Source organism: Tinamus guttatus, unplaced genomic scaffold (assembly GCF_059628265.1).
Source record: "Tinamus guttatus ecotype Peru unplaced genomic scaffold, ASM5962826v1 Tinamus_guttatus_pri_ptg000125l, whole genome shotgun sequence".
Taxonomy (NCBI): domain Eukaryota; kingdom Metazoa; phylum Chordata; class Aves; order Tinamiformes; family Tinamidae; genus Tinamus; species Tinamus guttatus.
Window position 1 is genome coordinate 3228474 of NW_028288659.1, and position 21378 is coordinate 3249851.

The 21378-nt window shown below is 53.8% G+C and overlaps 2 protein-coding genes across 2 annotated transcripts; both read right to left on the minus strand.

Annotated features, from left to right (window-relative positions):
• Positions 1-272: 272 nt before the first annotated feature.
• Positions 273-1859, minus strand: TMEM121B (transmembrane protein 121B). The gene has a single exon (XM_088521532.1). The coding sequence runs from the start codon at positions 1802-1804 to the stop codon at positions 287-289; it is 1518 nt and encodes a 505-aa protein (XP_088377658.1). The 5' UTR covers positions 1805-1859; the 3' UTR covers positions 273-286.
• A 9522-nt stretch (positions 1860-11381) lies between these two features.
• On the minus strand, positions 11382-17033 carry HDHD5 (haloacid dehalogenase like hydrolase domain containing 5). The gene is made up of 8 exons (XM_088521677.1): positions 17011-17033; positions 16565-16802; positions 15591-15703; positions 14134-14227; positions 13616-13649; positions 12994-13168; positions 12500-12688; positions 11382-11891 (listed from the first exon to the last, which is right to left on the minus strand). The coding sequence occupies exons 1-8, from the start codon at positions 17031-17033 to the stop codon at positions 11522-11524; spliced, it is 1236 nt and encodes a 411-aa protein (XP_088377803.1). The 3' UTR covers positions 11382-11521.
• Positions 17034-21378: the final 4345 nt, after the last annotated feature.

Below are 21378 nucleotides of genomic sequence, written 5' to 3' on the forward strand. Positions count from 1 at the left end.
AAACCTTCACGGTGACAGAGCAACACTTCGGCCTGACAGGCAGTGGAGGAGAAGGAGTCACATCTTCCCAGCAGTGTGGAGGGGTAAAAGCGCTAAAAGATGGCAACTCACTGTCGAGGGCAGGCGCCTTTTGGGGAGGTGGGGGCCAAGCACTGCTGGGGTCACATCTGTGCCCAACTCCCACCCTCGGTTTGGCCATGGGGAGGGTGAGCGGGGTGGGACTGGTGGTGCTCACCCAGAGGGTCGCGTCCGGGAGCCCCTTGTCGGGGGGCGCTGAGGCAGGTGCTCAGCCCTGCGCTGTGACCGCCAGCGCGTTGACGTAGCCGTGGGGACCCACATCCACCTCGGAGAGGCCGTGGGGCAGCGGCGCGGCGACAGGGGGCATGGGCGCCCCGCCGTACTTGGCGGCAGACACGGCAGGACGCAGGAGGCAGCAGGTCTCGAGGGCCTCGAGGCCGCGGCACGCGAGGAAGAAGAGGTTTTTGAGCATGAAGAGCGAGAGCGGCTGCTGGTAGCGCAGGAGCAGGAGGCAGCGCAGCGCCAGGAGCGGCGCGTCCAGCAGCCCGGCGGGCAGCAGGAGGTGCAGGGCGAGGCGGGCGGCCCCGGGCGGGCGCGCGGCGCTCAGCTCGTACAGCCAGAGCACGGGCGAGGCGAGGCAGAGGAAGTAGACGGCGATGAGGAGGTAGCGCAGCGGCGCGGGCAGCGGCGCCGGCCGCCCGGGCTGCAGCACGAGCTCCAGCAGCGAGAAGCTGTCGAGCAGGTCGAGGCAGGTGGCGAGGAAGGCGGCGGCGGCGCGGTGCTGCGGCGGCGGCTGCGGCGGCAGCAGCAGCTGCCCCGCGCCCTCGGAGCCGATGGCCCGCAGCAGGCAGTAGAGCAGCGGCGCCGAGAGCGCCAGCGTGATGCGGAAGCCGGTGGTGCCGAGCGGCAGGCGCAGCTCGATCAGCTCCAGGATGGAGGTGCCCAGGATGAGCGCCGCCTTGGGCGTGAAGGCGATGGCGTAGATGAGCCAGGCGAGGTGCGCGTAGGCGAAGTCGCCGCCGCGGGGGGGGCCCCCTGCGCCGCGGCCGCCGCCGCGGCCCCCGGGCGGCCCGTGCAGCAGCAGCGGGTGCGGCGGCGGCGGCCCCGGCGGCGGCGGCGGCCGCTCCCGGCGGCGCGCGCGGCTGTTGCGGCAGAAGAAGATGCCCCAGCCGGCGGCCAGCACGAGGTCGGTGGCGATCCAGCTGCACCAGTAGAGGTCGGTGACGGCGATCAGGTAGAGGTCGAGCAGCGCGCCCTGGCCCAGCAGCAGCACCAGGGACAGCGCCTTGAAGCCCCAGCGCCGCCCGCCCGCCGCCCCGCCGGGCCCCGGCAGCGCCGCGCCGCCCGCGCCGCCCGCCGCGCCGCCCGCCGCCGCCGCCCCGTACAGCTCCGCCGCCGTCATGCTGCGGCCCGGGCTGCCGCCGCCGCCGCCGCCGCCGCCGCTGCTGCTGCTGCTGCTGCTGCTGCTGGGGAGCGGCGAGGCGGCGGCGGGTGGCGGGGCGGCGGGCGGCGGCACCAGCGGCTTGCTGATGCTGATGCTATCCTCTTCCTCCTCCTCCTCCTCCTCCTCCTCCTCCTCGGTGCTGCTGCCGCTGCTGCGGGGGCGGCGGGCCCGGGCCGAGCCCGAGCTCGACCCGGAGCCGCGCCGGCTGCCGCCGCTGCTGGAGCCGCCCGGGAAGAGGGGCTGCCGATCGGCGGCGAGCGGCACCGGCGGCGGCGGCGGCGGCGGCTGGAAGGAGCCCGAGGAGGAGGAGACCGAGCGCTGGTTGGAAGCAGCGCGGTGCATGGTCCTCCCCGGCCCCCGAGCCGGCGTGCCGGGCCCGACGGCCGCGCCGCGGCCCCGGCCCGCCCCCGGCCCGCCCCCCGCGCCGCCGCACCGGCCCCGGCCCCGGCAGCGGCGGAGCCCCTGAGCGGCGGCAGCGGCGGCAGCCGCAGCTGCAGCCAGAGCCAGAGCGGGCGCGTCCGCCGGCGGTGGGTGGGCTGGGGCTGGCGCTGGGGGTGGGGGAGCGGAGAGGCTGTGCAGGCGGGAGGAGGAGGAGGGGGAGGAGGAAGGCTCCCCCCGAGGCTGCGGTGGGGCGGGCCGAGCCGCGCCGGGGAGCAGGGCCAGCCCCGGGGGAAGAGTTGGGGGGTTCTTCCCAGCCGAGCCCCCTGCAGCCTCAGCGCGGCCCTGCCAGGAGGGTCCCATCCCCATCTGCTGCCAGGGTCCTAGCAAAGTCCTCCCATGCCATCACCTCACCCATAGTACCCATAGTACCAAAGCCCCAGCATGTACTGAGTGCTCCCCACATACAAACATGTTCTGCATCGGCAACTCCAGAAAGTCCCAAGTGTTTTAATGGCACCTGTGTCCCCAGGTCTCTCTAAGCAAACCAACAAGAGGGCAGAGACCTGGCGCTGGCCCTGTGGTGAAGCCCTAACTTGCCCCCACCTCCACCCATGGAGTTGGACACGCAGCTTTCCACAGATGCCATCCGGGGTGAGTAGCTCTGTGTCTAATGAGTGGTGTTCACCCCACAGAGCCCCTGAGCTCAGCTGAGCCATGCACAGCGCGCTCTGCCCAGCTGGCCTTGGTGTGACTATTGCTTTAAACTGGTACAAATGGCACTGAGGTTTCTCCCTCTGCTGAGATCAGCACCCCGGCCTTTCCTGGAGCAGCAGCAATGCCCGGGCAGTGGGCTCAGCCAGGAGAAGCCCTCTCAGCACCAGCAACAACCACTGGACACTGCACATGTCTCAAAGTGCTGCTATGATCAGCAGCTGCAGCGCCTTCATCCCTAAATGCACCCGCCAGGGATAAACCCTGTCCCACAGTGAAGCCCATTACATAGCTGTGGCCAAAAAGCCCTGTATACATTACCCGTATTGATAAATGTCCAAAATCACGAGGCGTTTGAGGGCGCATGCTAATCACCACCTGGGCTGAGCAAGCCCCAGCAGCTGCTGAGTGCTGTGAAAGGCCGTGCACGGAGGCAGTGACAGCAGCCGAATGCACAAGCACTGGCGCAGCCTCCCTGGGCAGGCCTGTGCCACCAAGTGCCCGTGGATACAGAAATCAGGCCGGGGACCAGGAGGCTTCATGCTGAAACCCGAAACAAAGAAATCTCTGCAAAGGGGGAGGGAGGAGCTAAGGGGTGGGCTGGCGTGTGAAGACTTCTTTAGGCACATAGCAATGATCAAGGGCAAAAAGCAGGGGAAGAAGAGTGGCAGAAAAAGTGTTAGTGTACTGCTGGAGACCAGAGTGGGGTCACAGATAAATCTGTTTCCTAAAAGCACAGTCAAACAGCAAAAAAGGGCAATGAAGACTTAAATCATGTTACTTGGGCACCATAGTACTGAAGTGGTCCAATGCCTAAATCAGGATGGTAGCCCCCAGGCACTGCCACGCTCTCCACACTGGTCATCAACCTGCTTTAAGAAGTCCATCCTGCTGCATCCCTACTCCTACTGTCTGGATGAGAGGGTTAAAGCGAGGAGGAGGGAATGTGTTTTCTGGTGCACCCACACTGTGCTTCAATGTTTAGATATGCTTGTAAGGGTCTATGTTGTACCAGTTCTATTTGTATTTATTGTATTCCTCTACTCTTGCCCTTATTGTGATACATGGTGTTAGAAGGGACTGATTACCTGTGCACTGTCTGGCTGTTTAAGCCTTTCTCTCTGGTTCCATGTTCCCATCAGAGAATAGAAATAACTCAATTTAAGATCAGTCACCACAGCATGGCAAAAGAAACCCGATGCAAAACAGCCATGCCACCTATGAAGACACTTGCAGAGGGACCAACAAGCAGCACGGGATGCCCTGTAAGTGCCACAAGTGTGAGCAGGGCTCACAAGTTTACAATCAGGTGATCCCCGAGAGATCTGTCACTGTTCCCAGGCCAGCAGGAGTCTGCTTGGCAGGGGGCTCTCCCCACAGACTCCGGAGAGTGCCACAAAGCCTAAGGTCAGCCAAGATGCAGAAAGCCAGGGAGCAGTGAAGCACCTCTCCTTTCCTTGCCAAACACATATCGAGGAGCTTCCTTTGCTCTCGAGGCCTTTGGAGGAGCAGGGACTGTTTCAGAGATGAAAGCCCTGCAACCTGGGCTCTGCTTCTGAGCGCTGGTGTTCAGCCCGCAAGACCTTCCTCTCTTTGAGACAAAACACAGGCTTGCCTGCCAAAGAAAGGTGTCAGTGTAAATGTGTGATATGGGCTAGAGGGCAAAATCATGTTCTTCTGTACCGGGTCCAGGTCTTCATCTACTGGGGGGGGGGTCCTGCTCAGGGTAAGCCGACATTTGTACCACTGACACCATTAACATGACAAAGACTGATCAGATCTGAAGAGACCCGTAGTCCTGAGGCAAAATTGCTTTTGCTTCTGAACCATTTTACCAGTTCCACTTTTAAACCTGCAGGAAAAGTTTTCCAGTTCTATGACAGGACCTGGAGTGAAAACCAAGCATCCATCTGGGCCCCCTGGGGCAACAGACCGCACAAAGGGGGCTGCCCCTGCGCTGTGAGGGCCGCAGGCAGCGCTCGCTCTGCCTCGATAGCTCTCGTACACAGGGTTTGCTGGGCAGAGAGCTTCCTCCTGCATGGGCGCCTGGGATGTGTCCATGGAGCCGCCCTGGAAGTCTGCTCACACCTCCGCACAGCTGGAGGCTCCACAGGCAGGCGGAGGTGTTTCTTGGTGGACCAGGCCCTGTTCCACCTGCTGAGGTAAGTGCAATTGGACGGGGTCCCCAGGGCTTTGGGAGGGAGGAAATCTCTCACAGCCAACCCTGCAGCAGGCCTGCCCGCTGGGGCATGTGCTGGCCATGGGCTGGCCAGGTGAAGCAGCTAGGGTGGCCTTGGGGGGCACCTGGAGGAGAAGCGGGAGCCAAGTGGGTCTGCCTGGGTTAGCACCTCGCTGCCTTCAGGAACGTGCAAGGCTGGGGTGAGGTGAGCAGGGCAGGAGGAGCTGCATGGGAACACTTCTCCAGAAATGGCAGGACTGCTGCTGGAGAGGCCCCTTGTTGGAGGTAACTGGGACCCGCAGGGGACCCTGTGGCCTTTGGGCAAGGGGAGCTACACGTAGTGGGTGAGTGCTGCAATGCAGAGCAGGAGCCAAAGGCTTCCTTGGGCCAAGCGTGGACTTCTGGGGCAAATGTCCTTCCAGGCCTGCTGAGCTCTATGGGAAAAGCAAAACCCAGAGAAACAGGTGAAAATGAGAAAAGAAGGGAAAGAAGAATAATTTATCTGGAAAGAAGCAGAAATTGTGCTGTGCTTTCCAATGGGGGTGGGGGATGCCTTCTGCTTGAGCAGGCACTCAAGAGCTTTTTGTAGCTTGCTGTGGGATGAGATGTGACATGCTGATGTCTCCCACGTGATCCAGTCATATCCTGCAATATGCAGTCCTGGGAGGTGTTAGTGCCTAACGAGTACTAAAGTACTAAAAGGCAAAACTATACAGAGCTTCTAAGCTGCAGCAGCTCCAAAGAATTTTTTTTCCCTGTCCTTTTTATATATTTATGTATGTATGTGCATATGTGTATATTTAAAGGCTAGCAGTAGACAAGATGGTTTTATGAAGTAGTCATAGTGAATATCTAAAATACTACCATATCTAATTTTCCCCACTATTGCAGACAAGTAGTGTCCTCAAAAATACCCCTACTAGGGGAAAGGCAAAAATTCTTGAGGGCAGAACTCAAGATGAAACAAGATGATGACCCTGTACCTCGGGAGGAGAAAAATATATATATATGCTTGAAAAAGAGACCAGAAGCTAAAACCCTAATTATGCCCTGCAGTAAGCTGTCAGAAACTGGCAGCAGTGGGAGTTAGGGAGAAAAGGCAAAGCTGATCTCAGTGAGTTTGAATTAGTGTAATCTGTTCTAACCATACTTAAAATGCATACTGTGTGGGATGGGAAAGCTCTGGGATTCTCTGACGCACGCTTTCTACCACAGCTATTTTAAACTGTTCAGTGTCCAAGATGGAGGTTATCAATAGCTGTGGAGCAGTCTCACCTGGCCGGCACTGAGACACCTCAGTGCGTTCACCTCTGAGTGTACAGTTTTTGTAACTAAACTGCTGCTTAAGCATCCAGATTTTGCAAATTTATGTGTTCTTCAGAAGTGTTTAATAACCCAATACTTATAACCAAATTTCGGTTCACAGAGCAGTTCACAATGCATAAACTGCATTTTTTTTTTCATCCTTGCTGTATTGGGGCAGAGATTTGGGGAGTGTTGAGGTTTAGGGGTTGTTGTTAGTATGTTGTGTTTATTCAGCCTTGTGTGTATTGGGACTGACCTTATCCAGAAGAAAATGAAAATATCTTAGTAGCTGAACTGGCTGAAAGAGTTTTTTTTTTTTTTTTTTAATAGTGAACTAAAGAGAGAAATGCTTGTGCAACCATTTGGCTCCTAGTTTTGATCCTGCTGTTGTAGGCTTATGAGGTGTTTCTGAGTGCATAATTTCCACCATATTGGCCTTGTGGGTGCATAAATCCATGAGCACTTATGCCTTTATAACTGATGTCTGGATTCGGTAGAGGAAGGGTTTGGGCATGCCCCTGAAGTACCCACGTTGGTATCAGGGCAGGCAGATAATTGTTTGGTTTGTGTTGGAGACTCTTCATCACCTACAGACTAAGTATTTTCCAGCACTGAGCCTGGTAGGTGCCCCCAGCGCTGCAGCTCCTCAGCCCCACTTGCCCAGGGCTCTTGGTCCCTCTTGTTCAAGCTGTCTCTTCATCAGTGTTTCATTGCACCCTTCGTGTAGGCTAAGGGTTTCTGTGCATCTCTAGCTTCAATGCAAATGAAATATTGCACGCTGGATGTTTCTAGGTCATTAATGCTGAAGACTTTCACCTGGTAACTCTCTCATTTGCTGAAATCAATGGAAGTTCTTGGCTCTAATGTGAGAGCTTCTGTCAGCCAGTATCTGTCTCTATCTCTCTCCTTTTCCAAAGGTACCAGAGCACGGCTTCTGCCAGACAGGCTGGGTTTCCTTTATGATCACAAATGCTTTGACACACCAGCTGTTGAGCCAATGGTAAGGAGGGTTTTCATACGCCCTTAGGCTTGTTCTCTGTCTGCAGTAACAGGTTAAATTGGCGGTATCTGCTTTGTGGCTTCCACATACCGTAGAGGTAGCCTTTACAAAAGAAAACTGCTTATGCAAGGACACAACTAAACGCCTTCCCTGCATTATACTGAGGAGCACTCCCAAATGAGTCCGGGCTGTGAGGAGTCAGCATTGTGATGTATTGCTTTTGTTCCCCCACAAAGGGGAAACAGTCAAAGCTACATTTTTGTTACTTGTGCATAGCAGATACAGAGTTTACAGGGAGTAACAGTTTGGTCCATCAGAAGAATTGCCGGAGGGCATCTTTCAGGTGGCTCCCTCAAGAAAATCTGAGAATGGCTTGATGAAGAGAACAAAGACAGAAATTGTCCTGGTTATCTTCTAAGGCAAAGGCATGAAAAAGGCCAGGACAATACTCACAATACATACACACAGCATGTTAAAATTTATTTCACAAAAATCCTCTTTTGTTATTTTTTTTATATGTGCTAGTTCCAAGGAGCAGCTCTGGAAATGGGTTGAACTTGATACGAAAGCTAAAACCATGACAGCTTGTGATTTCTCTGTACAATAATCACTCTGCTACAGTGCGCAAGATCTAATCCGAAACCCACATTACCCATTAATTGGAGAAAAAAGACACACCAGCAGGAGGATTGGAAGAAAGGGCACAGTAGTGTTATATCACTCCCTGAATGTCAGGCTAGTAGTTGCTTGTGTCCTGTGGAACAAGGAATCATCCTCCTTGGTCAACCTTTTCAAAACCTTATTCTAAGACACAAAAGATCTGTTTCAGCTCGAAAATAATTTATATCCATCCTCCACTTCCTCTGTGCTGTTCTCATTTGCTTCACCTCACTACTTACTCCCTCGGGGCTTGATCAAGACCCATCCATCTGTGGCAAACAGAGCTGTTGAGATCAGATGATTGTGGCAACAGGGCAGTGCTCCATATACAAATGTTACAGTACGAGACTGGTGAGCAAAGTCCCCTCTCCTGCTCACGGTGCTCAGTAATCTGCACAGCAGTCTGCTTGCTGGAAAGCAGAGAAACACGGTATTCAAAACACCCTATTTGTGTAATACGCAAGACAAAGGGAAGGTTACATTTCTGGCCATGCGTTAGCTTAAAGCTAAACCTGGGGAACAATGTAAGAAAAAGGACTTCAGTGAAAACTAGCATTAGCAGGCACCCACAAATGAACTGCAGATAGGCCGGCAGCCTGCACAGAGCTCTACCACTGAGCTCATGGCATGGGGATCTGGCAAGAGCTTCTTGCTGTAGAGGTCTTCTGTAACCAGGTCAGCATCAGACAGCATCTGAAGATCCCAAATCCCTACTCCATTCATGGTGCCTACACAGTTCCTGGGAAGTAATTTGGATGTGTTGTACCACTTCAAGGAGCTGATCAGGGGCAGAAGGATGAGTTCTGTGTTGCTCAGACCAAGGGTAGCCCAAGCTCTGACCTATTAGTGCATAAACTAGTTCGAGAGCCCCAAAAGCAGCATTACTTGCAAGAAGAGGGGACAGGAAACTCTTCTAGCTTTCTTCTCCCCTTTCTGCGGTTTCAAGTCAACAGTGAAGCTTCTTTAATCACTAAGGTGCCTCCTATGCATTTAAAGACTCCCAGAGCACTGTTTCAACCCTGACATGCTTTAAAAAAAAGGGGGGGGGCGGCTAAAAGTAGATTTGGAATCTGAAGCAGATTCATGTCAGTTGGCTCATCACCCCTCTTCTGGAGACAGGGGTGCCTGGCTCATTCTCTGGGCAAACGCAAAACCATCCCCTTTGCGGAGGAGGCTCTATCTCCTTCTCGCTTCTGTAGGTTGCTTCTGTCTGAGGTGGGCTGTGCGCATTGCTAAGGAATTATGAAACAGTCTGTGATTTCCCCAAATCCCTCCCCGCATTCCTTCCACAAAACTACTGCTGCTGGTGGAAACGGCAGCCAGGGCGCTTGGCTCCGCTCGGGACAGCTGCTTCGGCAGCACCGCAGCCCCCAGGGACCCGTTTCGGCAGCACCCTCTCTCTGAGCTGCTGGCTCTTATCGCAAGAGCAAGCTCTGCCAAAGGCCGCAGCGCACACGGGCGCACAAACCTCAGTATTTCTGCAGATAAGTAAGATCTACCACATGGAAGGAAAGGCCAGCAGTTATCACCAGCGGCCAGGCTCCTTGGGGCCTACGACGCAGTTCGCTGTTAATCCCAAGGAAGTCAGCAGCTAATCACCAGAGTTGGCAGGCCTTGCTCAGAAAGGGAGCAGTCTTCTTCCTGCTGCTGGATGTCACCTGTGGAAATGAAGCTGAGGAACGCCAGAGCGAATCTAACGATAAATGGGATTTAGGGCTCCCGTATCAGGCCTCACACACTGGGTCTGCAGTGCACATGACTTTGGAGATGATTTGAAAGCTAAAAGAGCTTCCCCATGTTATACACCAAGTCAATCCCTGTACTTATTCTTCTGGGAACTGGAGGCCTTTGTTTTGCACAAGTAGGTTAAACAATAATTTCATTTTCTTTCCTGTAAAAGGCAAAAGATTAAAATTTAAGATTGTTCCTCACATCACAGCTGTTCTTAGAAGCAGCTGAGATGCTTGTCCTGATGAGGCAATGGATAAGAACCCCATCTAGCACTGAGAGTGGAAGAGACCACTTCCCATTGCAGATTTCATACGAGGAAATTCACCCAGAGGTATCTTTCTGCTCCTTTTCGGAATATAAGGGGATAGAGAAAAATTTGCCTTGTTAGAGAGAGACCTCTCTGCCTGTTTGACAGGGCACCCAGTCCCCTCAGGACACAGAGCCTGGCATAATGTAACTGAAGAGCCCACTCTGCAGCGTGACCTTCCTAGCAGGACAGAACAGCACCGGGACAAGAAAAGAGAGCAGCTGTGGCAGAATGTCAGTGCACGGGCTCAGATCTTAACTGAGAACAACACAGATTTCTGTGCAGAATACGCTTTTTGTACCTTGTATTTGGAGCTACCTGGTAAAATGGGGAGGAGGGAAGCGGAGGCACCTTGGACATAACTCTAATATCTACATGGCACAAGTTAACTAGAAATGTAATTCAGTGTGTTGGCTACAAAGGTTTGTGCTTCTAAAGTCATGAGGCTCATGATTTAGAAATCCCTTTCTGGGCCAGTTTCACATAGTGATTCTCAAGTAATGTTTACTTAACCTTTTGGGACTGTCTAAGGAGACACAGGCCATGAACTTTCTCTGACTAGCCAAGGCAGCAAGGTCCCAGCAGCTAATGGATGTTAGAGGGACTCTACCTCTGTGTTGCAGGAAGGGGAGGGAATGGGCACCTCATCAGGGAACACATTAGACTGTATAGGAATACCCCTGAGATGCAAGGGAGGAGAGAGGAAAGGAGGAAGCAAAGGACAGAAGTCTTTGTGTTCTTAGGGTTCAAGGCTGGGCCCTGGGCAGCACCCTGGCTCTTTCAACCCCTGCATACAAGGAAGCATCAAAGGTGAGCTGAGTCTCGTCTCAGCTGGCCCTGTTCTCAGGGTGCCTCCGTGGAGGCTGGGAGCAGGGGCTGCTCCTGGCAACAGTTGGGGATAAGTTGGTATAGACACAGCCTATTGCTGCAACACTGAGTTCTAGGTGACGACACCTCTGGAAATTCAGACACCGGGGTGCTTCCCTTGGCTATTGAGAGTCATCCACTGGCTCCTAAGGCTGGCTGCAAAAGGCAGAAGTATTCACAGAAAACTAAACAGTACAGAGGGAATAACACAGCTTTACCCTTGGCCCTGCAGCAAAATGCTCTGGCAACTGCAGCTTCCTTTGGAGGGCCCTGCCTCTCCCTAGCTGCAGGAGGGCTACAAAATGGGCCTTTGTTTCAGACTGACAGTGGTGCAGTGGCAAATCCCCAGGCAAGCATAATTTGTTAAAGTCCATAGGCACTTACTCATTATAAGGGTTTTGTTAAGAGTTAAAGCTTTCCCTTGGCAGAGTGCCACCATGGCAGAGCTTCTGGGCTGCTCACCTCACAAACTGAATGAATGGCACATTGCACGTATGGTATGTAGGCTGACGGTGGCTCTTTGCACAGGGGAGAGCTTCATCCTCAAATATGTTGCAAGGAGAGTGGGCCTGCCCAATCCCTGTGCACAGAGTGGAAGAGAGAGAATTCTGATGGCAGAACAAAATTGGGACTGTTGGGACAGCCTTCTCGTAATGTCCCTTAATCCTCATCGTTTCCACTATGATTCCATTTATGATTGTGGCAACACAGGTTCACAGTTGAAAGCCTGACGGCAGCTGTCAGTATTGCAGAAGAGTACCAGTACAAACAAGGGCTGTTTAGTGTTGAGACAAGGAGTTTTCTTTCATCTTGGCTACACTAGAAGATCACCCGCAGCCTCTCCTTGCTCTCCCCCTCTCCCCTTTCCGCTATCCAAACCCCCTGCCTGTAGTTCTTTGCAGCACACCTGCCTCGTCCCTAGCTCCAGTTTTCCTTCTTGAAAGCGAGCTGCACAGCGTCGTTCACGTCCTGCACTACGTAAGATGCCTCCACCAGGCTGGGGTCAAAGCAGAAGTCCCGATGCCCGTGGAACACAGTCTCCGTCACGCACTCCTCCGGGTTACTGGGAGCCTCGGCGTTGTGGCGGTAAACCCCGGTGCAGACCAGAATAGACTCGCAGCTCTCCATGGAAATGTTGCAGTCCTGCCTTTGCTCGGGCTGGTCCTCAGTCTGGACACTAGCTGCCAGCGGGCTCCTCTTCACCCCAGCCTGGACCTGGTTCTGCTGAGCTGACTTGAGGTAGCTGTTGTAGAGGTTTGCCCCATAGATATCGGACATGGGATTATCCCTAGACAAGGCCATAGCATGAAACAGAAATGAGAAACTAATGCACACATCAAGTTCTGGCTCTGGCAGACTGGGACTAAGGCAGCACTGAGAGAGGAAGGGGCACAAACACTCGGCACTGTCAAGAGTATCCCCCAGGCTGGGCCAGTGAGTGTATCTATTCCTGTAGGTGGTCATGGGGGATCCAGCGATGTGCCCTGTTCAGCCGTGGTGAAGGCCACAGGCTTCACAAATCCTTTTCTCAAAGAGAAAAAGACACATCCAAAGCACTCATAGCAGGTTCTGCCATTACTGTAATGCAAACCCTACGATCTGAGAGTGTTTAACAAAGGGGCTAATGGGTCTGCCTCTGGGCAGACTATCTTTTTCTTTATTCCAATCACATTACATTCACTCTGCATCCTGCAGTAAGAGCTCTCCTTGGCTGACAGTGCCCTTCAAACTATTAGAAGTGTAGGGTGCAAAAATCTAGCAACCTTTTGTTCTAGGAGAGGAGCAATGACTTGGGGATTTTGGTGCTCATTTTACAAATCCCCATAAAGATCTTTACTAAAAAGAAACCAGGATGCAACTCCCTAAGGAAGCAAGTAGGAAAAAACAGTCTCTTACCCAATTGCATAGAGGCGTCGGATGGGAGACTTCCAGCCTTGCTTCTCAGCCTGCTGCTTTATCAGGTATTCGGCATAGCGGTAGGTGACTGTGCTGGGTTTGCCAATCAAGGCCTCGTACTTGAGCTCACGTCCTGTCACTTTCTTATAGATGTTCTCCAAGCAGAGAAGGAAAGTGCCATGGCCAAACCTGCTTAGGAAAGGAGGTCATCAGTGCCCCTAGTCATGACACTTGTGTGACAAACTTCCCTCTGCGGGAGGGTCATCCACTGTAATCCAGGGTCCTGCATGGTTTGGACTCGGTATCTACCCACATGCCCTCCTACACAGGCAGTCATCTGGCTTTTGTTTCTTGAAAGCTTCAGTCTATGTCTCTCGTGCAATTTCAATGTCCCTACTGCCTGACTCTAACCTTAAAGAAATGTACTGTGTAAGAAAAGATCTGCAGAGGAGCTGTATTAACCAGGCTAAAATAAATACTGACACGCATTTTACCTGGGCATCTTGGCTTCAGCCATCCACAGAAGATCCATGTTGCAGGCAAGAACGGGCAGATGAGGGTACGGTATGTCTTCCAGCTCTGCCCCAGGGTTCCCGTTGCTCAAGAGTACATCAATAATAAGTTGCAGACTTGTCTCCCACCTGACCGGCTCTCCAAACAGAATCACCCCTGAAATATTCAAGAGATGCTTGGAAACTCCCATCACCCAAGTACAGGACCTACTAGCAAAGGTATCATGTCTGCCACGCCGCATGCTTTCCCAGAAGAAATAAACCAGCTGTCCAGAAGGAATAAAAGAGCCATGCACCCTTCTGGCTGTTGTCTCTGCCAGGATGCCATGGCTAATACCGCTGCACTCAGAGCACAGCTGAGAGCCAGGCTCCAGTTTGCACAGCACTGAGCTGTGCCCACCACCACTTCCAGGTGCGGGAGCAGGGTACAGAGAGCAGCCTGTGCTTCATGCTGTGCAACTGCAGCTAGGCTGCCTCCACACTGTATCCTGTCCAAAAGCTGCCTGTGGATACCGGTGAGCTGATATTAGCTGCCCTCGCAGCTGGCTTGGCCTCACTGCTATTTCTGCTTGCTGGGCACACGTAAACAAAGGCTACTGCTTACCTTCTATAGTGGGGAAGTCAGTGGTTGGAGGAGGCTGCCAGAGAAAAATAAACGGCTGAGTTAGTAACACAAATGGAAATGCCTTCTTTAAGACAGAAATAAAAACGCTTCCTCTGATACTGCCACAGCTGATAAAGAGGCAGGACAAAGCCCCTGATAGGCCATCCTGAGTCCCCCAGATTTTCTTTGACCTCCACCCTACATATTGTGTTTCACAGATCCTGCATTCCTGTCCCTCTGACCTGGAGACATCACACACACTATCTTGCCAGTCACTCTAAGGAACAGCAATGAAACACAGCGTGGCATGAGGAAGAAAGAACAGGGAAGAGTTACTGCCTTTCAGCAGGAGCCAACACTGGAAAGCACAGAGAGATGCTGGCTCCTTGGTTAGAGAGAGGCTCTCAAGAGAGCAGGCCCCCAGCAGCCGGCTGCTCTGAACCTTTGCAGCTTCTCCCCCCATGCTATAAGCTGTAATACAGGAGACCACCCATTCTATTGATGCATCAAGAAATTACCAGCTCCTTTGGCCTCCGGCTTTGATCCACCATATCCAGTAGGGGAAAAGCTTTCCTCAGTGCCTCTATGGTGACCACGTGCTTGAAGCCCAAGCTATTTCAGATTATCAAGGAAAGATACAGATACTTTTTAAAGAAATAAACTATTTGTAAAGGGTATCTACAGCACTAAGAAACACAAGCTCTAGTAGTAGAGCTGTTACTTATACCTGATAATTGGTTAACTTCACTGCTTTCAGTCAAATTGCATGTTCTGCATCAATTTAAGGGTTGAAAAGACTGGGGAGATTTACTTTGCCATTAGCAGCCCCTGGTGGTAAGTCAAGAGAAGAGATTGCTCCAGGGCACACAGGGTGTCCTTTGGGAAACCTTTAAGCCCAGAATTTGGGTACTGGGCAGTGCTGGGGGCTGAACAGGCTCCCGGACTGAAGCTGAATTAGTGAAGCTCTGCATCAGCCTAACTGGAGACGAGAAAATGGTGCATGCTGATAAACCTAGGCGAGGGCAGCCCGAGGTGCATTTGCTTACAGGGCACCTTGCCATTAGCTTCCTCTGCTTGCCCTGGGGAAAGGACAGGATTTTGCACCAAAATGTATTCAAATGAAAGTACAAGGTTTGACTCTGTGTGCACGTGTGTGTGCACACACACAAGTGAAGGGTCTGTTGTTCTGTTTCCCCGTTCATATTGCTGTCTGCCAGACCCATTAAGTCAACTCAAAGATTCTGTTGGAACTCAAGTCCACAGCATGAGAGAAGCTAAATGAATAGTAACAGATTCAGATGCCATCCTCTTTACCAAGCTAACCCTGGCATATATCTTTCAAGATATATTCCTCTTGAAGACGAGGAGAAGCTGCTCATGGCACTTCAGTGATGAAGCTGAAAGGCTGAAATGGTGAGCAGTTATGTCCAAAACAGTGCAGCTGGTTCTTCCTGCCTGCAGCCACAGACTATGCCAGACCTGCATAGGTCTGGTCCCTGCCCACTAAAGGGATATGCATGTGGGATTCTCTTAAAATGTTATCATATTTCTGGGAGAAAGCTTAATTGTGGAGTGTTAGGTGAAATCTGCAACTTAGTTTGCCATCAAAAACTGGGTATGAGAATAATACTATCCCAAAAAAGAAGAGACTCAAAGCCTGCGAGGTCCTCAGAGGGACATACCACCAGGAGGAGAAGGAATGCATCTCACAGAAGAACTAATCAGTGTGAGAGATGAAATGCAAACCAAGAAAAGCCAGAAGGTGAATAACAGGTAAATTATGCATGCCTGCAGTTCAGCCTCTCCTCAGGGTCCCTCCCCATAAGACAAGGCCGGTGGCCTTCCTGCTTCCTTGCTCTCCCGCAAGCTGACTGTGCAAGTGCTCCAGGCAGAGGCTGGTTTGGAAGAGCGGCGTTTGGGCGGGAGGCTACGCTGGGAAGCGCAGGCGGCGCGAGGCGCGTGCAGCAAAGGATACTTCCGGGCGTTCTCCTCCACGGGCCCCTGCCCCGCCACCAGCACGCACTTCTGGTGGAACTCGCTGAAGAGCCGCAGGGGGCTGTGAGACAGGATCACCTGCTCCGGAGACACCTGCAGAAGGGAGGAAAGGTGCTTGGGTAAAAGAACATGCCCTTCTTCATGCAGCGTGCAGCGGCCAGGCTGCTTCCCTTTCTCCAAGCTGCTGCTTTCCTCCACCAATCCCTGCTGTCCTTGTCCATTAAAAGGTCATGTCAAGGCAGTGCCAGCCATTTGGTGTGACCTGCCACAGACGCAGCTCCAGCCGATTGAGCTACACAGAGACATTCAAACTGCATCTGAACAGGATTATCTATCTCTGCCTGCTCAGCGGTGCCCCACACAGGTCCTGACAGGTGCAAGGGCAGACAAGGCAGGGCTTCCTACCCCTGCGTGCTCCCATCAGAGCCATCCAACGCTGTCTTTCCATAGCCTCCTTCCCGGCCCAAGCTGGTCTAAAAATACATACAGGATTTCTTTTTTATTTAGCTCGGAGGAACACATTTGTATTCGCCAACCCCGGGGCGCCGCAGCTCAGAAACCAGGAGCCAGCCCATTCAGACGGAGGTTTCCAATCTGTTTGCGCTCTGAAGGTCAGCGCTTCCCCGCCGTCGGCCCTCCCCAGAGAGCTGTGCTGGGCATTCCCCCCCGCCTCCCGCTGCTCCCGTGCAAAGTACGGACACGTGCAGCCAAATCCAAGGAGGGGGAAGGCGCTGTGGAGTGGGGGAGAAAAAAGCAGGGGGAATAAAAGCAGCACTTTCTCAATCTCTTGGGCTGATTTCATTGCGGTGCAAGAGCTTCCTCCTCCTCCCTGTGGCAGAGCCCGCTGTGGGCACCGCGGGGTGCGCGGGGCACGGCCGCTCGACGCCCGACCCTGCGGCCCGGTCCTAGGCGACACGGACCGGGCGTCGCTCGCCTCGCGCTGCCGGGCGTTACCTGCAGCCCCAGGGCGTGGGACAGCTCCTCGGCCTTGGCCTTCCGCAGGCAGTTGCCGGCGTTGGTGAGGAAGACGACGGGCACGCGGAGCTGCCCGTCGCCGTCCGAGAGGGCGCGGAAGGCGTCGCGGGCGGCGGGGATCACCTGGCTGCCCCGCACCAGCACCCCGTCGATGTCGAAGAGGAAGCCGAACGCGGGCGGCTGCAAGGCGAGCGGAGGGACGGTCACGGCGGCCCCTCTGCCTCCCCACCCCCAAACGACCCACCGGGACGAGCCCGGGCCGCGGCGGGCGCCCCTTCTCCCTCCCCCCGGCCCCGGCTGGCGCCCTCCCCGAGCCGCGGCGAAGGACGCGGCCGCGCCGGGCGCCGCCGCCGCTCACCCGGGCCCCGCCGCAGCCGCCGCGGGCGGGCGGCGCCGCCGCGCCGCGCAGCGCCCCGCGCGCCAGCCGCAGGCCGCTGCGCAGCGCCATGGCCTGCCCCGGCTGCCCGGCGCGGCGCGGCCCGGCGGGGCACGCCGGGGCTCGTAGTCCCCGGACTACAACTCCCAGGGAGGCGCGGGGCGGGAGGCGGCGCTACCTGCCCCATGGCGGCGGCCGGCGGGCGGGCTGGCAGCCGCGGCGGCCCCGCCGCCCGCTCCCTCCGCCCCGCTCGCGGTCCCGGCGCCGCGGCGGGAGCTGCTGCCGCCGCCTCGCCCCGGGCCGCCACGTCACAACGCGGCCGCGGCGCCCGTTGCCGCGGCGGCCCCGGCCCGTTCGCGCTGCCGCGGTCCGGTCCGAAGCGGGGCCGGGGCGGGCGGCTGGGCCACGGCCTGGCCTCGGGGTCGTGCGTGTCGGGGGAGAGCGGGGCAGCGCCGGGCGGAGGGGACGGGGCCTTTCACGGGGCCCTCCGCTCTGTAGCCGCCCGCGGGCATCAGGCCCCAGCGAGGCGCATTGCAGCGGGCAATAACATGTGGGTCACGACGTCCTCGTCCTTAAGCGGCCCATCTTGGCCCCTTGGCAGGAAATGAGCCCTCGGCACTCTAGGGATTCACCAGGCAGTGCTTGAGTTTCCTGAAAGCTACTGATTTGTGTGTCAGGGGCACAGCACAGAGAGAAGGATGCTGATAATGGTGTGTTTTGTAAGAATTCACTCCAAGGCGGTCCTTGGGGCGCTCTCACGCTTTCTCTAAAACCTATTGTCATCTTCGTTAAGCACACTTCCCTTTTCTTTTTTTGGGGAAAGCTGTGCGGGTCACTAACAAGGAGAGCTCGAGGCTGGAAGAGAGGTGGAGGCTCAGACCCCTCCACGTGAATTACAGAGGCCCTTACAGAGGTTTAATTAACCACTTCCCAAAACATATCAGTAGTGGGGACTGGTAATTTCATTAGGGAACATTTTCCAGTTCTGCGTGGCCCTCACAAAGGTTTCACGTCTCAGGATCGCACTGTACTTCAAGCTTATGACAATTTACCCTACTGAATTCAGTGGACATGCAGAGCGACTTAACAGCAGTTTTTTTACACCCATGCAAACTGCCATGTTTCACTCAGTGTTTTTCCAATACAAACCACAGGCTTTTATTCTACAGATCACCGTGTTTTCCACAACTCTGCTCATTATTTGTCCTCTGTGATGCACTCTGTTCCAGTGGTTCCCTTCTTTTTCTTAACGCTGAGGCACGGAAATCTTCATACAGGATTTTGCTGAGGTTTTTCTAGTGCTAAATTGAGCTAAAAGTTTATTTAATGACCACAGAGAGGAAACAATGTTTGTTTACCTTCTGAATAGGCTTATCATCTCCTGACTTCCTTAATAAAGACAGGTTTGGCATATATGACTCCAGGCATCCCAATGTGATTATTTGTTTTCCTTGTCGTCGTTTCCATGAACTGCGATGCTAATTCATTTTTGACCCACTTTTAACTCCCAGGGCCCTTTCTGTGGAGCTATTACAGCATCAGCAACAAAAGGTTATACGTTTGTCTTAGTGGTTAGATATGTCTAGATGGTTATTCTTCCTTAAGGGCCCTTGCCGCTACTGAATTGCTTACCATTTATTTTACATCATTTCTACATGCTAGATGCTGCTTGGGGGATGCAGTCGTAGCAGCCTCACAGCAGGCTGTTGTGGAATCGGGCTCAAGACCTTCTTCCAGTAAAACAACTGAGCCAATTACTGCTACTCTTAAATATACCTCTTAGCTGATTACACACCCACGTACAGACTGGGGCCTTCCATCTAGAAGACTTTGTTTCCCTTGGCTGCCAAAGAAAATAAGGTCAGAGAGAGAACCACAGACTCTCTAAAATTACAAACAAACAAACAAAAAACTTAAAATGTTTCTCAACTACCCACCAAGCTAGTTGTTTCTGGCAGAGAGGGGAAAAAAAATATATCCATTTGCTGTGATTTGCTCTGGTTACAGCTAAGAGGGGTTTATGGTGTGTAGCGATACGGCCGCTTGCGGGCTCGGCTTCTCGTGCCGGCATCTTGGGGGTGGCGGGGGCCGCGGGCCGCCCGTCCCGCGGGCTGCGAGCGCCGCCGCCGCCAGGGGGCGCCGCTGCTCCGCGCCGCGGCGGGGCCTCCCCGCGCCGGGAGCGGCCGCGGGAGCTGCGGGCCGCCCCTCCCGGCCGCCAGGGGCTCCCTGCGGATCCCGCGGGCTCCCTCCGCCGCGGTGGGAAACGCGGGCACCTGTGGCGGCCTTGCAGGCCTCTGATGGGACCGGCATGGAGGCCTGGGCTCCGAAGGGGATCTGGTGCCCTTCAAATTTGGTGCCCACCACCTCCCGAGGGTGGGGAGGGGAGCCGCGCTTCTGGCTGGGGTAGCCGCCTTCGAAGGCGTGTGTGCCCCAGCCAGTCCCTGCGAGCGTTCCCGGGAGGCTGGCAGGGATGCTGTATTTATTTTTACAAGGAAGGTTGTCCAACAGGCTGAAGTGTTTATTTTTAAACCACCGCAGAGGGTGTTTGCCAGCAGCCGGACGCAAGCTGAACCTGCCCTGCTGGCAGCAGCATGGCTGCCAGGCGCTGCCCTAAAGTTCCTGGTTTGGCTGCCGAAATTCGGCCCACCCGAGACCAGCAGCCCTGAACTGGAACCCCCTCATCACTGTGCTAAATGTCTGGTAGCGTAATTGTCCCCTGAAGAGCTGAGACTTTCTCACTGGCTCCACTAGGAGCTTCTTGTTTTGCATGTTATAGGTGGACCTTACAATTCATCTACATGTCCGTCTGGTAATTGCCATATCCCATAACACCCCAGTGCAACGGAGATGTTTTTTTGTCCTCGATCACAGCAGCCCACAGGAGAATCTTCTTTCTACATTTGTACCGTACTTGAAGGCTTTTTTTCCCCTTCTTTTCATAGCTAGCTTTAAACACAAGCAAAACAATCAGTTGCCCACAGCCTTCTCCTGTGGGTTCCTATGTAAACTTTGCAGCTGTGTTTTCCCTGGACTCTTAGCCCTGTCATCACACCCCCTCTCTTGACCTTCTAACATCCCCCTTGAAAGCAGCAATACCTTCAGTCTCCTTTCCAACCATTGAGGCTCTGCTGGCCTGTACCAACCCCCCGCTCCAGTTTCTCTCTTTCTCCACAGCAGCTTGCTCAAGGAAATGATGGACAAACTAAAGGTTGAGAAAATACAGTAAAATGCCTTTCTTATCCTGTAATGACCAAGGGGGAGGACACAGCCTGATAAAAATGACAAGCTGGTAGAATTGAGAACCAGACCCTTCACCTGCCTGTCCCTCAGTAGACAGGAAACACTTGATCCACTTGCCATAATTGCAACTGCTACAAGGCTTTAAAGAAAAGAATTATGTACTTGGCCAATTAGGGCTACATATCTCTGGCCAAAGAAATGTCCTTCTTCTACCTGTGAAGAGACGAATTCACAGACTTATAGGACAAAAACCTGAAGCAGGCTGAGCAGTGGGAACCAATGGAAAATACCTCTACAGTTCTGTGTTTTTTAGGGCCAGACAGGCAGCTTTGCTTAGGATTTGGCATCTGCTTACTTTTACTATTGTGATGGAGGCTCATGTGAAACTTAGGTTCAGCTGCTCATTTGGACCTACCAACCAACTATTTTATTTCTCTCCCTGAATTTATCTCTGCATGCATTGGCATAATTTTTGACAGCAACTACTAGTGCTGGGTCAGCTGTTTCCTGCCAGTAAGTGATGGGGAGGAACATTTCATTTATTAAAATGCCCCAAAGGCAGTCTAAGCTGCTGTGCAAGAAAACACCAATAGATTCGTGACATGGTATGCTACTGGCAAAGCTCTATCCGCTTCCCCTTTAAACAAAATGAACCTGAAGATACATGGGACAAGACTGATAGGGGAAATAACAGGTGTAGGACTTGCTATATCCATATGACTGCTTGGAATAAGTGTACAGAAACTTTCTTGGATTTTCTGCTCTTCTTCCTTGCTCCTGAGACTGGATGGATAGTGAAGGCAGGCTGTTTCAGCCACGTTATCTCTGTCCTGCTCAATGCAAGCTCCCCACGTCTCATCACCCCTGTGGCTACTTCTAGCTCTGCTCATCCAAACACCTCCTTCATCTCAGGTTTTTACGTTCTATTGTCGGCCCTTTCTTCCCGATATTTTCCATTAGTACTCGGGGCAAAGTGCCCTCAAGCTGTGCCGTGCAGCTCGCTGATGCTCCCCAAAGCACTTGGCAGCTTTGCGAAGGATGGGCTGGTCACATCATAGTGTTTGTGCTCTCCTCATTGCCTATTAGGTTCATGCCAGAAGCAGGTAAATGGACCTTTGGTTGCTTCTTCTGCTCCATGCTGTAGGTGCTGCAGCAGTGGTACCCAGCTGTAGTAGGA